General features: G+C 42.5%; 1 protein-coding gene across 2 annotated transcripts in view; it reads right to left on the bottom strand.

Moving 5' to 3' along the window:
* Positions 1 to 17154, bottom strand: part of golim4a (golgi integral membrane protein 4a) — a 47057-nt gene that overhangs the window by 10451 nt on the left and 19452 nt on the right. The window contains exons 2-11 of one of the 2 annotated variants that reach the window (XM_084065256.1): positions 12874 to 12948; positions 11900 to 11949; positions 11723 to 11776; positions 10730 to 10880; positions 9006 to 9088; positions 8195 to 8278; positions 4046 to 4225; positions 2669 to 2980; positions 1634 to 1690; positions 1215 to 1498 (exon numbers count right to left, since the gene is read on the bottom strand). In XM_084065256.1, coding sequence (XP_083921382.1) covers positions 1215 to 1498; positions 1634 to 1690; positions 2669 to 2980; positions 4046 to 4225; positions 8195 to 8278; positions 9006 to 9088; positions 10730 to 10880; positions 11723 to 11776; positions 11900 to 11949; positions 12874 to 12948 — 1330 coding nt within the window. Of the gene's footprint in view, positions 1 to 1214; positions 1691 to 2668; positions 2981 to 4045; positions 4226 to 8194; positions 8279 to 9005; positions 9089 to 10729; positions 10881 to 11722; positions 11777 to 11899; positions 11950 to 12873; positions 12949 to 17154 lie in introns of both variants that reach the window. The other variant, XM_084065255.1, reaches the window with a different exon arrangement.

The following is a 17154-nucleotide window of genomic DNA, read 5'->3' as shown; positions in this document are numbered from 1 at the left end:
GTTTGTAGTAACTAATCGCCCACACTGCTCATTAACTCCCTTTTCTTTAGTTTGGACATTCTGTTCCAGAGATAATGGCCAAAACAACTTGAAAACGTCCACTTCCATTGTCGCACGTTTTTCTTTAATAACACGGGCTAGGAAGGTTGGACGGCGACAAACTAGATACCTGAGTCAAGTTCACTTTGAGCAGCATCCAAAACACATCCACTGCCATTTCCGTCAGCCTTACCGGTAGGCCGCTAGGGGTAGTTGAAACTCCTTTTTTGGGGGTAATAGATTTCTTTTTTCTTCTTCACAGAACCCGAGGCTCAGCCTGGCCCGACTAATTAGCATAGATTTTGGGCTCGGCCCGAAAACGTCGGGCGGGTTCGGGCACTCGCTATGAGCTTGTATATCTGCTATGTTTGAATAACCAAATAAATTTAAAATGAACCCTTCCTACAGTACAGTATGTTCAAAGCCGTTGGAAATAAGAAGCGTTGTTCCAATGGATCCACTGTAGTTACTATTAATCACAAGCTCTTAATTAAAAAAGTTAATTATTAGTTAATAATTAGTAATTCCCATTTAAAAAATCACACCCAGTGTGAAGTGGGCGGTGTGTGGTCATCACAACATGACTCACTTTAAAAAAAGGACAAATGACTTTTTTTAAAGTCCATACTGCTATTCATAGGGCTGCACATGTGTCATGTGTTTCGCTAGCCAATCACAGTCCTGAATTTGCAAAGTCAGCCAATCACATTACAGTTAGTGGTGATGACACTAGCTGTAATGTGATTGGCTGATATGAAAAAAGTATCGATTTGCATTAACAATGGAAGGGTTAGGGGGTACACAAATGTTTTGGTCGGTGTCCAAAACTCACTTATAGGGGGCGGCAACACCGCCCCAAAAATGTAATCATAGGCGAAAATATGAAACGTTTTACAAATACTTCTCCAGATATTATTATCCAAACTCAGGCAGGCAGCATCAGCCTGATCTCCTGGGTCACGACAAATGCGGGTGGTAATATATTTATTGTTGTTAATGTTTATTTATTTAAATAATGTTGGAACACACACACAAACACACACACACACACACACACACACACACACACACACACACACACACACACACACACACACACACACACACACACACACACACACACACACACAGAGTTAGCACAGCCAGTGTTTTGCATGCACAGTTAGCGCCCTGACCTAAGTTGCTCCTCTCTCAGCAGCTGCTCCCTCCTGTCCAGCTCCCTGTGGTGCTGCGCCTCTCTCTCCTGCTCCTCCTTCAGTCGCTGCTCCCTCTCCCTCTGCTCCTTCTGCCTCTGGGCCTGCAGGCTCTCCTGACGGAGCTGGAGCTGCCTGCGCTCCAGGACCCTCTGGGCCTCCAGGCGCTGCTGTTCCTGCTGCTGCTCGTACGGCGATTTCACGCGCTCCTTCACCTGGACGTGGGCATCGCGCTGCTGCAGCTGGGCCTCCTGGCGCAGCTGGGCCTCCTGGCGCAGCTGGGCCTCCGGGTGCGGCTGCTGGGCCTCCTGACGCAGCTGGGCCCCAGGGTGCGGCTGCTGGTCCTCCTGACGCAGCTGGGCCCCAGGGTGCGGCTGCTGGGCCTCCTGACGCAGCTGGGCCCCCGGGTGCGGCTGCTGGGCCTCCTGACGCCGCTGGGCCTCGTGGCGCTGCTCCGCCTGCATGGGGATCCGAAAAAAGGGAAGATGAACAGATGGAAAACGAACTGATGGAAAAACAGCAGCTGGTGTTAATTTGAAAGGTAAACACAGTGGAATGTTGCGATCTCTCTTTGGGACGATTAACTCAATTACTGTCTATGATGATGTAGATTAGAACATGAATAGAATAACCCATTGAGTGTTGATCAAAGACGTCAACATGAAAATGATTTCATTAAATGTATCCACGTTCGGGTGTGTAGGAACTACCTCTGATCCAATTCTGGCACAATTTTAAAAACACCAATTTAACTAACAAATGAAAAATAGTCTCACAGCAGTGATTCTCAACCTTTAGAATTTCAAGGATGCCTAATTTGGTAATGCATTATTAGGCCACGGGACCCCCATAACTCTGCAGAGTTACAGAGCTGTAGGGGTCCATTTGGTTTCCTCACTATCAATATTTTGGCTGGGGACCCCCTGAAACCACCTACATGACCCCTGGGGGTGCCCGGACCCCACTTTGAGAACCACTGGTATCCGTTCAATCCGGGAACGCATCTCTGTCATTTTAGATTTCTTTGGCCATTTTTGAAAAAATCATGAAAATGTGTGCAAATCTTTGAATATATATATTTTTTACATTTGCAACTCAAATATTTGCTTCTGGGGGTCCCTGGAACTAAATATTTTGAGATGGGGGTCCGCGGCCAAATACATATCATTGTGGGGGTCCTCGACATGTGAAAGTCTGAGAACCACTGATATATAGCAACATAAGTTTAAAAAAAAAAAACGGTTAGGATTTAGAAGACATTTATAGAATATATATTCAGAGATTTGCACAGATTTTAAGATTTTTCCAAAAATAGCAGATCTACAAGCTCATGAGCTTGTATATCTGCTATTTCTGAATAGCCAATGAAACCTAAAATGACACAGATGCGTTCCATACAAGCAGTTCTAACACAAATTCCCAAAACCAGTTCAGACCGGTTGAGGCTGGCGTCTCTGGCGGTCCAGAGCGTTCTCGTCCGGCCGTTCCGGCTCCGGCTCGGGCTCCTCCTCCTCCTCTTCGTCGTGCGGCTGGTCCGGATCCTCCTCCTCCAGCTTCTGAGGCTTCCCCGCCTGGGCCATCTCCTCCTCCGCCAGCTCCCTCTTCCGCTCCGCGTCTCCCTCTCTGTCCACCTCCTCCTCCTCCTCCTCCTCCACCGCCGCCTTCTCCTCTGGCAAGGCGTCCTGGGACACCGCGGGGTGGGAATGGACTTCTGACTGGCCGTGCACCTCCTCCTCCTGGAGGTCCAGCTGCGGAGCAGAGGAACGTTTGAACATTTAAGAGAGGATTGTGTGCCAAATTAGACCAGTCGTTGTCAAACTTTCACCATATCAGGGACCCGCAAATTAATTATTATGTACTAGTCCAGTGGTTCTCAACCTTTTCTGGCCGTGACCCTGCAAAATAATCAGACAGTTTTGTGGAATTATTGTTAAAAAAAAAAAAAAATAAAGGAGGAGGAAGGAGGATTATTGTAAGGATTCTTTTGGCTGCAGACCCCCATCTGAAAAAATGTTGTGCCATTTTTTGTGAGCTTGTAGACTGTCTCTTTTCACTATTTTTGCATGACTCCGTTGCGAGACGAAGTATAAAATAATGCTTAAGTGGTTAAATAAACTGCACTTCATGATTATTCAATAAAATGGAGAAGTTATCAATAAAACAATGGCTAAGAAAATACAGTAATAGATCGTTTCAGCCTAGCTCTGGTCCATAGCGTTAGAAGGAGTTCTCCTTAACGCTATGGTACTTTTGATCCTTTCCCCTCACACCCGTGGTAGCGCAGGCTGCGCAACCTCTCGTCTTAGGTCAAAATTAAAAATACACTTTCGCAACTCAACAAAACAAAGACAGTTTTATGGAGTTGAAAGCCTACTCTACATAGTGGGAACACTCTGAGTCCCCCACCTCACGTCTAAAATACACTTTTTGGCCAGAAAAGAAAATATTTCACCGGAAGGAAAAAAAAGAAAGTGGTTACTCCACTGCACCCTCTGCAGATCTATTCAATGGAATTTTTCTATTGACCAGATTTCCAGTGAAATATTTTCTTTTCTGGCCAAAAAGTGTATTTTGGTGGGGGGCTCAGAGTGTTCCCACTAAGTAGACTAGGCTTTCAACTCCATAAAACCGTCTTTGTTTTGGTGAGTAGCAAAAGTCTATTTTTTATTTTTAGTAAAGACGAGAGGCTGCGCAGCCTGTGGTCCGAGCGCAAAGGCTCAAAAGTCCCATAGCGTTAAGGAGAGCTCCTTCTGACGCTATGGACCAGAACTAGTTTCAGCCCTAATGGAAACATTCCAAAACTGCCACATTACCCTGGACTGGGCGTCCTGGTCCTCATGCAGGTGTTCCTCTTTGTGTGGTTCAGTCAACAGCGGGGCAGGCTGGACATGGGACTCAGCCGCCACCGCTGCAACCTGGGGCTGCTGGCCGTGTCCCAAGTTCGGCATCCTGTTCAGAGTCTCCCTGAGGCGTTTGTACTCATCTACCTGCATCTGGTGGTGAAACGAACACACAACACTGTCAAGGTACAGTTACGACTAACGTATTTATTATTACAAGTAAGACGCGCGAACGCTGGAAGCGAACGCAGCTCGAAAATATTGTGTATTTACGGACTCTGTGTGTGTGTGTGTGTGTGTTTTGACTGTAGCTGCACTCTGGCGCACTCTGTCGGCCGCACCCAGGCAGTGCACTGCACACAGACACACACACACAAGCCGAGCAGACTTTCATAGTAAGCTCCACTTGGGCGGAGGCGCGCCTCCTTCCGCGTTCGCAAATATATATATATATTTTTTTTTTGCGCAACTCACTCAAAGGCATGAAGGCTTTCATGCATTATTCCTAAAACGCTGAGATCCAAGAAGATAGATTTAAAAATGTATCTAACCAGGCAAGTCATTAAGAACAGATTCTTTTTCACAATGGTGGTCTGGCAAAAGGCAAGGCCTTTTGAGGAAGAGGGGATGGGGCAAAAAAAAAAAAGAAGAAGAAAATCAAAATCAAGTTAAGTTAGGCAATGCAACAACAAGACACATGCATACACACACACAGTATCAGAAACAGCAGCAGCAAGCAGGAAAAAGCAATAAGAAAGAAAAGGTAAGGTCTGTCAGCGAAGTGTCTGACAGACAGCAACACTTCTCCACCAGCATGTCCAATACAGTCTACTGATTTAGCGATAACCGTTTTAAAGTCTTTTGCAAGTCGTTCTAGTGGTTTGGGATGCATTAGGCCAAGGAACCCCATAATTCTGTGAGAGTACAAAGTACGGGTCCATTTGGTTCCATTTGTACACTGTCAGTGTTACAGACCTATACGGGCGCATAACTATCGCTAATTTTTCCGGGGACCCCTATAACCCCCTCAACTGACTACCCCACTTTGAGAACTGCTGTTCTGGTCTCTGGCCGTGGCAGACCAGAATGACAACAAACCGAATGTGGCGTTTGTTTTTGGAACTTTCACATGAATGAGGTGAGCTTAACAGGTGTTGTACACAACACATGGGGCATGCAACACATGACACAAATGAGGGGGACAAACCGTGACGTCGTGTACATGAGCATGAACAAATGCATATTACGACGGATGTGTAAAGATGGCCAGTTTACAGAGGAATATAGAGCGCAGTTGGTGTGTTCTAAAAGCAGCGTTTGCATCAAAGCGGAGAGCAGAGTGATAAAGAACACCACGCCTCTTTCCACTTGATTGGCTTGCAGTTTCCGCTCGCTGTCGAGTGGAAACCTCGTATGTCCAAAGCGGTTGATTTGCAGGAGATGGAAAAAAGAACCTGTGTTCCTAATGTAGTTATTATTCAGTCACAAGCTCTTGTTAATACTTTTCATGGGTTCAATATTTATATAAACCCCACAGACACTTAACCACTTTCACTTTTGATAGCACAAATGGCAGATCTACACGCTCACAGCACGTCACAATGCCACAGCTTGTGAGCTTGTAGATTGCTTGTATTTTTGTGTGACACTGCACTGCAGCATGGCGAAGTAGGGCGTTAATTTACGGAAACAAACATTAAAAAGTAGAAATGGACGGAGATACAAGGTTTCTGCCGGACAGCAACGAATTGTCTTCGATGTATCACTATGACAGCCCTGACTAAACTCAGTCAGCAGCCCTGGGGAGGAGGAAAGAGATGTGTCTGAGGGTGTGCACTGTGCGTGCATGTCTGTCTGTCTGTCTGTCTGTCTGACGGAAGGCAGGACGCTCCATAAAGAAGGAAATTGGCCGAGGTGGGAGAAACGGAAAGAAACAGAGAGAGAGAGAAAGACAAAGTGCAAGAATGACAGAGGGAGAGAGACAGACAGAGAGAGAGAGAGAGAGAGAGAGAGAGAGATGAAGAGCAGTGCTGTACACCAGAGAAAACTATTGAGTGTGTGTGTGTGTGTGTGTGTGTGTGTGGAAAGGTCAGTCTCAAGGAGAGACAGCCACGTCCATTCTAATTACCCACCAGCAACACAACATCTTTTTTCTTTCCTTGTGGGGATTGGGCACTCCAATCCAACCAATAATTCTTTTTTTTTCTCTTTTGGAGATGGTAACAGCTGAGCGCAATACAAAGTAGGTGGAGACGCCAGAGAGCAGGTTCTGGTGAGATCGGACCCGACACCACAAAGCGTACAATACATGGGGATAGAAATGGGGAGGATTCTCAGCACTACACTATCTCTGGGTATACACTGTATACATTGGCCAGGTGGTCTTAACCCATTAAGACCGGGAACGCATCTGTGTGTGTCATTTTAACACGTCACCCGCCAAGGTATTAAACATTGTTTGTTATCCCCTTGCCAGCGTAATTACCTTCATCCGATGATATTTGAAACGCCGTGGAGGCGACATTGTGTTCCAAAAAAACAAAAAAGGCGGAGGGAAGGGGTAGGCGGAGGGATCTGTGTAACATTCCAACCGCGATCCGCCATTTTGGGGCTGGGGCCCGCTGAAAACAGTGGGTTTCAATGCAAAAAAACAGCAACTGAGTTACAGCTGTTTTTCTGAAAATCCCATCACCAGGGCGGGTGGAAGTGACGTTTTTTGGAATGATGTCACATCCACATACTTCTCTGATTGACGATGGATCATCCCAGAGCTGTGTTACGGTGCCTAAAACAGCGTGCCTAATTTTTTTTATAGAACGACTTTCTGCGTGTTGGCGGGCAAGTGCGCTATTTAATAGAACGACTTTATGCGTGTATGGCAGGAATTGTGTTAAGATTTCTTTGGCCATTCAAAAATAGCAGATCTACAAGCTCATAGCGCGGTACCGAGTGCCGCACTATGAGCTTGTATATCTGCTATTTTTGAAAAATCGTGAACATTTTTGCAAATCTTTGAATATAGATTTTTTTTAAGCGAACATTTTTAACACATCTTACAACTTCTGGGGGGGTCCCTCCCTGGAACAAAATATTTTTTGATGGGGGTCCACATACATATCATTTTGGGGGTCCTTGACATGAAAAAGTTTGAAAACCACTGATGTATAGCAACATACCTTTTTTCAAAAAACTGTTAGGATTTTGAAGACATTTGTAGAATCCCCCAGAAGCAAAGAGTTGAGTTACAAATGTTCGCTTAAAAAATATATATATATTCAAAGATTTGCACAAAATGTCCAATATTTTTCCCTAAAAATAGCAGATCTACAAGCTCATAGATATGAGCTACAGTATATCTGCTATTTTTGAATAGCCAAAGAAATCAAAAAATGACACACAGATGCGTTACCGGTCTTAATTGGTTACATTTGTTTTCTCCCCCACTTACAATAATCAACAAAGAACATGACAAAAGATGGTGGAGAATGGTTGAGTTGGGAATAGACCAATTATTTGTTTACTAACATTGAGCCTGGACGCACAGGTGATTGTTTCACGCAATCAATTCCCAACCTGTTTCGGGGTGCACTGGTTTCAGCACACCCCAACCCCCTCTTGTGTGTGTTGGCTAGTGAGACGCGTCCTAACGAGACCTGATATAATGGGTTTCGTTGCGCGCATACTGGCTGCACGCAGCCAGTATGACGTCGTCTGTTAAGGGGTCTATAGGCTCTATGCACAGCAGCCATATTGGAAAGACATTGAGCCTCTTCTTACTTCCTTCACAGGTGTTACCAATGATACTAATGAAGGCTCTGTTCCATTCTGGTCAGGGTGCTGATAACGTGCATGTTGGCTCACTAGAAACACTCCATTTTGGTTCCCAAATTGCCCCTTATGGCGGGTGTGTAACTCAGAGTTATGGGGGTCCTTGAAAATAAGACAACCACTATGCCACACTAAATGGAACAGAGCCTTAATTAGTATCATTGGTAACACCTGTGGAGGAAGTAAGGAAGGGGCCCAATTCATTCCCAATATGGCTGCTGTGCATAGAGCCTATTGATAAGTAGTGCTGCTGTAGAAGGTGGGGTGGTTTGCCTGTATGCTGTGTGGCCGTACCTGAGCTGCTGCCAGCGCACTCTTGTGGTCCTCCAAGGTCAGTGCAAGCTGGTCGTGGGCTGTCTTCAGGTCCTGATGCTGAATCTGCACAGAAAATGCAACCAAACAAAAAGTGCATATTTACTTAGAAGATATTTTCATTGGACTTCAAATCTGTTACAGTTTATTGACTCTTCAAATTGACCTTGTTTACCTTGCTCAATCAAGCATCATTTTTACTGCTAATATAATTTTAAAAATCCAAAAATAGCGGAAATAGCTGACGCGCTGTAAGCTTGTAGATCAGCTATTTCAGCTATTTTGGGAAAATGTAGGAAACTTTCAGCTATTTCTGCTAATTTGTACTGCTAATATAATTTAAATTTGATGTGACAGCTGAATTAAACTAGAAATGCACTTGCACATGGGGAAGCATGGGGCTATACATTGACCTTTCAATGTGACTCTTGCAAATCACATTAAAGCTGTCCTTGACTCTTGCAAATCACATTAAAACTGTCCAAGTTATCATTCTCACAGTGACACAAAAAAACAAACAAACAAACAGACACACATGATCACAACACAATTTAACCACTTAAGCCTCATATCATTTCATACTTTGTATAATGGTGCCATGCGGCAAAAATATCTCAAAACGCAAATAGTTCACAACTTTGCAGATCGGGTATTTTTGTAAACATTTTGACTATAATGACATGCCCAAAATAGGCATGCCAGGTTAATAGTGGTTAACCAAACTTAACAAAACAACATAAAAGCATAACATTAAAATGGATGTTTTTTGAAGTGATCCAAGTGTATGACCCACCCTTGCGTCCTGTAGCTGCACATGAATGTCCTGATGGGCCTTTCTTAGCTGCTTGTTCTCCTCTCTCAGGTTATATGAATTCTCTACAGTTAGAAAAACATGAAGCATACATTAAAACTGGACGGGTTATTATTGTTTTCTGCCGTGCATGGCTTTCTAGAGCATAATTCAGTGTGGCACAACAATCCATTTACTCATAACATGCTGTTATTTAAGAGATATATTGATGATATTTTTCTCATCTGGCAGGGAACTGAGGAGGAGTTACACAAATTTGTGTCTTACCTAAACAATCTGACCCCCACCCTCAAATTCAACATGGAGTTCAGCAAAAGTGATATTCCTTTTCTAGACACCCGGGTACTTTTACAGGAAGGTAAATTGTCCACTACTCTGTACACCAAACCTACAGACAAGAACAGCCTGTTGCATGCCACTAGTGCACACCCCCCTGCTTTGAAAAAAGGCCTACCATATTCTCAATTCCTTAGACTAAAACGAATTTGCAGTAGTCCTACAGATTTTGAGAAAGAAAGAGATATCATGTACGCACACTTTATTGAGAGAGGTTACCCTCAAAAGTGTCTGGACTCTGCCTTAACTAAATTAAACAACCAGAACCAGGTTATGCAGACCAAAAAGAAACATTCATGTGCCTGCATCACCACTTACAATCCATTGAGTAACGATGTACGTAGTATTATAGAGAAACACTGGCATGTTTTGTCAGCTGATCCTGAAGGGGCCAAACTGTTCACTATTGCCAGACACTTTATGGAAGCCAGTCACTCTGTAGCAGATCTGTCATTCTCAGTGATAGAACAAGTTTAAAAATCCAGAAGAGGTGGTGATTTAGACACCAAACTCTTACAAACTGAATCCAGATGGATTTTTCACTTGCAATCTGTTAACCCGGGTGGCATGAATGAAGACCTTTCCCTCCAATGCTACCTATAGGAACCCTGCATATAGTATTTTGTACTAATTTGTATAATTTATTTCAAAATATCCTTAAATGTTACTAATGTGACTATTTTAACAAATGTTTTTTAAAAATGTATATCAAGAGAATGCTGACATGACTGGACTGGATGCATAAACTGTTTGTATAGTGAACTTCATAATTCAAATGTAACACAAATGTGTAATCCTGTTTTTCTCCTGTCTGCAATTGATCTGTCCACGCCCTATGGTAGCCATGGTGATGACCTTGAGTAGTGATCCTCAGCACCTGAGCTGAGGTGATCAAGCACCCTATAAAAGCAGTGTATTTGTCTGTGTCCAACCATTATAGCACTGCAGTGACGAAGGTCCTGGGAGGACTGAAAACGTTTAGCTTTTTAATCCACTGAGCACCGAGCACATTATGGGCATCACAAAATAAAAAAAAAGGCGGTTATAATGTATATAAATGTTCTGTGGCCAGTTGGGGAGGTGGGAAAGACGTGCGTTTTTGACAAAAGATGGTGTCTTCAGAGGTCTTCAAAAAGGTTACCTCACGGGTGAAATTATTTTCCACTGGGAAGCGGACAGAGATCCCGTCTGTGTCCACACACGGTGGATCGAAAATCTCTGGCAGTTGGTGAGTTTATTAATGTATATATATATATATATATATATATATATATATATATATATACACACACTCTGGCTGGCAGTGAAAGAGTTAAAAACTCTGTAAAACTGAAACATTAGGTCCCTTGGGCATAGTGCGTCAGTAATACCTTTGAGTTTGGAGATCTCCGTCTCTTTGGTCTGCTGCAGTTTGTCAAAGCGGTCCTTGTGTTCGTCCAGGGCTCGCCCGTGGTCCTCTCCCTGAACCTGATTCTGCTCCTGCAGCTCATAGAACTGCTTCTTAAGGTCATCATGCTGGTTCTACAGCGGACACAGTAGTTGACAAAACAATGTGAGTGACATTGGGACAGGTGCAACAGTTAATCGAACTGATCTATTCTATAAAACTATCAATCATTTATTAAAATAGTCAATTCATAATTGATCCCCATCTCTCATTTTTCAAGACTTCCAAAACTACCAAGCATCTGCTATTTTCTAAATCTTTGAATACTAATGTAATTCGCTAATATATATATCCGCTGTTTACAAAATCTTCCCATCACAGTGGATTATGGTGTACATGCTCACAGCAAGACTAAACTAAGTACATTTACTCAAGTACTGTACTTAAGTACAGTTTTGAGGTATTTTTACTTTACTTCAGTATATCCAATTTTCAGTACTTTTACTTCTACTCCACTACATCTCAGAGGCAATTATTGTACTTTTACTACACAACAATTATTTGAAAACTTGAGTTACTAGTTACTTTGTAGATTGTAGATTTTTTTTTAGTATTATTACTAAACACACTATAAGAACTTCAGCCCTATATATATTTTGGCCATTTGAAAATAGCAGAACTACAAGCTCACAATGAGTCGCATCGCAACGCATTGTGAGCTTGTAGATCTGCTATTTTCAAAATATTTTTGGTGAAATGGGACATTCTGCATAATGAGTACTTTTACTTTCGATACTTTAAGTACATTTTCATGCCAATACTTTTGTACTTTTACACAAGTACATTTTTAATTCCGGACTTTTACTTGTAATGGAGTATTTCTACATTGCAGTATTGATACTTTTACTTAGGTACACCATTTTAGTACCACTGTGAACTACACGTCACAGAGAGTCAGAGGGATAGATCAACTCACCTTAAGCATCTGGTGCTGCACATGTAAAGAGTTGAATCTGCCGCCGGCATCTTGCTGTTTGAGCAGAACAAAACCATTAGAACCTCACACACACTGCATGGCTCCAAACACAGCCAACACACAACGTGCAACGGGTCAGGAAATGGGTGTGATGAAAGAACCAATGCCTCAAAATACCTTTTCCTTGTTCAGTGATTGTTGAGTTTCAAGTTTGTACACCAGGTAATCTGTAAGACAGAGGTCAGAGCAGAGGTCAACAGCCAATCAATCAATGCTCTACATCAGTGGTTCTCAACCAGTGGTCCGGGGACCACCAGTGGTCCTTGAGGGGGTTCCAGGGGGTCCCCAGACAAATTAATAGTTAGAAACCAAATTGACCCTTATGTGTCTGTAACTCTGAGAGTGTACAAATGGAACCAAATGGACCCTAACGGGTCCATTTGGTTCCATTTGTACACTCTCAGAGTTACATGAACACTAATGATGATGATACAGTGTAGATTGGGACCCCCAAGAAATTAAACTGGTTGAGTCCCTGGCATATCTTTTCAAATGGGGGTCCGTGGGCTAATACGTGTCAATTTGGTGGTCCTTGACACGAAAAAGGTTGAAAAACACTGCTGTACATCAGTGCTCGACGACTTTTTGTGTCCAAGGCACACCAATGGGCCAATCAAAATAATAGATTAATAGACTCTACAAGCTCACAACCAGTGGTTCGGTGTACTGTGAGACACGTCTAGGTGTGCCTTGGGAATGTTGTGACAATTTATTGCAATATAAAACTATACAAAAACGTATGTATGAATATATATTTTTTAATTTACTATATCATTACTTTTGTGCAATCATTTCCCAATAAAGAGGCAAATTCTGTACCCTAAAAGAATATTTTAACCTCTTTCAACCTCGTGTCTTGTAATATAGGAAAATACTTTTTTTTTCATAGATTTTCCGAAATAACTAAAGTAGCCGATCTGCAAAATCAAAAGACGTTGCATGGTGGTGCGCTGTGAGCTTGCAGATCAGCTACTTTCACAATAAACAGTGAATACAGATGTGCCTTGAGACTTTGACCTGCCCTTTGGTGTGCCTTGGGCACAAAAGGTTTGAAAACTTTCTCCGGAAAGAGCAGATAGGGCTTCTCCTACCTTCTTTGGCCTTTTTGTGTTCCAGTCTTTCCTTCTGTAGAGACTTCTCCAGCCGGGAGCGATGCTCATATACAACTGTGAAGAAACAATGATGGATTCATGAATGAACGAATGAATGAATGGAGATGGAAGCAGAGGGATTCATTGGCAGGCAGGGCGGGGCTTGGTAGAATCTAGTTGCCATTAAATAATACGCGTACGAGTCTCCATACGAGAAGTGAGCCTCAAAAAAAAAAGTATAAAACAAATCCCTGTCATGGATCCAGTGTAGTTATTATTTAGTCACAAGCTCTTGTTAAAACCTTTCACTGGTTAAATATTTATAAAACCCACAGACAGACTTATCCACTTTAAGCCTTGCATCATCCCTATTGTGGGAAAGTCATTATAGGCAAACAACATTTTCTAAACTCTTTCAAATATTAAAATCTTATTTTTTTTTCATGACCCTTATACAACAAAGTATAAAATCATCAAAAGATAAAATATGGAGATACAAGGTTTCTGCCTGACAGTGGCAATATCCTTTCCTCCTGTGCAGTATGTGACTGAGGATAGGGATATTTATTCAGCCAGACCATGTACACACACACTGCGACAGCTCCTCTATCAACACAAAGCTGTGGTATTTCTCACCCGTCAAATAGTAGGCATAAAAACTTCTAAAACTTTGTTTTGATAAATACTTAAGTCTTGCACAATGCAAGGGATTTTCCACGAATAAAAAAAACAGTGTGCCATAAAATACACCTACAGGGCGTACAAATGGAACCAACCTGGTTCCATGATTCTATTTTGTACGGCCCTAGGAGCTAAATTAACACTCAGGACTTTACTGTGTAGGCAAGTGTAGGAAAATGGAAGTCACTTTAGTAGGCCATAATTTTCAGTCATCAACAATTTATCTGACGCCATCCTGCCCCGATGTGGTCTGGTGACCCCACCCATCTGCTGCATCACACAATATAAAACTAACTATTTGCGATTGTTTGACCCGGACAGCTCTCCTCCACTGGCAAAAAGCTGCGGTATTCCACAGTATGTCACTACCTTACTGGTTCTCAGGCTCACCTCTGACTCATGCACTTCATTTTAAAACCACGTTCAACCTGCCGTCTATTGTGGGCATGTTACTATAGGTGACAGTTGACAACATTGTCGAAACTTGCGAAAATAGCTCAGGAGTTTGTAGATCGGCTATTTTTGCAGGACGCCGTCTATATGTTTTAAGTGGTTAACCTGGGATGTTTTGCAGACTGTTTATAATCCATGTCAGCAACAAGCATTTGCTTCACATTTTAGAAGAAATTACACCTAGCTGGAAGCTACCCGGTACAGCAAGAGACCTCCCCCCATTTACCGCAGAGCAACTCCCCTCCAATTTAGGGTGAGGCTGCCGTGTTCAGAAACCTTGAAGGCAGTGCTTTTCTTATCCCCAACCCATTTGAACCTTTACAGGCCTGCTTCTGAGCCTCACTTAGCCCTTCTATACTGTTCTGTCTTCTCAATATTTCTAAATATTCTTCTCTGTGTGTTAAACTGTAGCTCACAAGTTCTCTACCCAAATATCCTTGGTTTGCTTTGCAAATCAAGTGTTCAGACCTGGTCCTGCACAACACGAGAGTCAGCATAATCTAGATTAGCAATGAAAAATTCAAATCATGTGGATTGTGGACCTGGGGATCCGCGGCTCCAATGTGGAATACAGACTTTATGAGGCCAAGCCTGTGACGCCAATCATCTACAGTATGACGTCAGTGATTTATGACATATCTATGACGTATGATATACTGTATGACGCCAATTTTGTTCAAGGCTTCAACCCAATCAACTCACTTCAAGTATAGAACGTATACGAAAGGTACTTCTTTGGTCTATACTGGCAGTATGCACGAGATACTTGGTGCTGATTAGTCCAGCGGTTTATGAGATTAGCTCTGTCACACACACACACACACACACACACACACACACACACACACACACACACACACACACACACACACACACACACACACACACACACACACACACACACACACACACACACACACACTAGACACAAGTCTATAGACTAGAGTCTGTGAAATAGACTAGAGTAAAGAATAGCTAGTGCACACAAGTTGCTTGTTCACACGGACACTTTGTGTGCACATAAAGGCTGCTGGAGCTAGCAACAATGAAATATCACGGGGAATACAGAGTGAAGGGAAAAGAAGGCCCATAAAGAGCAAAGGAAAGAAAACAGCCTTAGGTGAGCCGGTGTCTAGACTGTCAGGGTACTGCAGAGCCCCCCAAGCCTCAATAATAACTCTCTTCTTCCACCGTCTCGCTGCCTCTATCTTTCCTGCCTCGTGGCCTGTGCTGTCAAGCTGGTGATGTGGCCATACTTCCTGAGTGCCAGCTGAAGAGAGACTGGGGTAAGATGTGTAAACTGTACTACCAAACTACCATACACACCTATCCCAGTAGAACAGAATGACAGAGAGGAAATAAAACCAGAGACAGAGACAGAGACAGAGAGACAGAGACTGAGACACAGTGGTGTAAAGTAACTAAGTACAAGTACTCAAGTACTGTACTTAACCCATTAAGACCGCTTCTAAAAAAAATCTAAATCCTAACAATTTTTCGGGAAAAAAAACAAACAAAAAAAAACAACACCATTTTTCAAAAATAGCAGATATACAAGCTCATAGCGCGGCACTCGGTGCCGCGCTATGAGCTTGTATATCTGCTATTTTTGAATAGTCAAAGAAATCTAAAGTGACACAGATGCGTTCCAGGTCTAAATGGGTTTAGACCTGAAGCCGATTCTACAAAATGTCTTCAAATTCCCAACAGTATTCTGAAAAAAACATATGTTTCTATAATCAGTGGTGCCCAAACATTTTCATGTCAAGGACCCCCAAAATTATATGTATTTGGGTTAGGGTTAGGTTACATCGTATGTACTTAAGAAAAGATGCATTTAAGTATCAAAAGTAAAAGTGCAACTATCAAAAGTAAAAGTATTAAAAACCTTTTCATGGGTACAATGAAACCAAACAGCCATAAATGTTGTCTACTTCTCTCTACTTTCTGAATAATGTATCTTTCAAGTAGTTCAGCAGTTTTTTCAGGTAGCTACATCACTACATTTCAGTGGCATATCAACATAAAAAAAGCACAACAGAGGAGTTTTGAGTTCATATCATCCATCACATGGCATCCCTTTGTAGCTATTTAGTTTGAGTGGCTTTCAAATCAATCAATTGGTTAGTTCTTCCATCTTCTACATCTCCATCCACTTGTAGGTTTTACACAGTATGATTCATTCATCCTCAATAGTGCCCTGGGCGGAATGATGGTCTAACACTCCACTATTAATGAAATGCATCATGAGAGTTTGTGCTCTTAGCAGCCGGATGCTCAAAAACTAAAAAAAGACAGAACCTTTCCTTCGTACGAACATGTAAACACTTCACCTTGCCAGCCTGCCTCAAATTCTCTTCTCACAAAGACACTTCCATGCCAGGGACCCATGCACAGAACACTGACATATCTACTTTCTCATTATCCAAATCAAAGCCTGTGCATTATAAAGGACTGGCACAGAAATTATTCTATCAAACATCAAAAGCCATGAGTGCAGTATGAAGCAGGCCCTATTAAAGGAGTAGTTCACCGGAAAAAAAAACTTATTTTCTATCAATTGCACACCCCATGAAGCCTTGAATCCATGGATTTATTTTTGTTTTTGTGGCATTCCTAAGCCAATAATTTGATTCCCGTCTCATACCGGCTAATGTATCCGGTAGGAGACACAAAGTAGATTATTTGTGTCTCCTACCGGATACACACCCGGTCAAATTATTGGCTTAGGAATGCCACAAAAGCAAACATAAATCCATGAATTCAAGGCTTCATGGGGTGTGCAATCGATAGAAAATAAGTCATTTTTGGGTGAACTCCTACTTTAAGCTACCATAATGGACATAATATGTCCATTGTTGTGTCCTATATAGCACACACAACAAACAGTCAAACGGTTAACCACGAAACACGGTTTTGTGGCCCCCAACTTCAAGTCATTTTACAATTGTGGCCCCCTGCCCAATCTAGTTGAATACCCCTAGACTAAAGGCTTGGAGTTTATTCACTGGATTCTTTGAATGGATTAACTACCAGTAAAGCTGACTTATTATTGGATCAGGTCTACCCCCCCCCCCCATACTGTATCTGTGCTCGCATTATGAAAAGCTGTTCACACGTACTGTAGGGCGACCGGCTAACCTAGTT

Source organism: Gymnoscopelus microlampas (assembly GCF_963454915.1).
Source record: "Gymnoscopelus microlampas genome assembly, chromosome: 8".
Classification (NCBI taxonomy): Eukaryota; Metazoa; Chordata; class Actinopteri; order Myctophiformes; family Myctophidae; genus Gymnoscopelus; species Gymnoscopelus microlampas.
The sequence above is the reverse complement of the archived record's forward strand: the minus strand, read 5'-3'. Positions and strand labels throughout refer to the sequence as shown.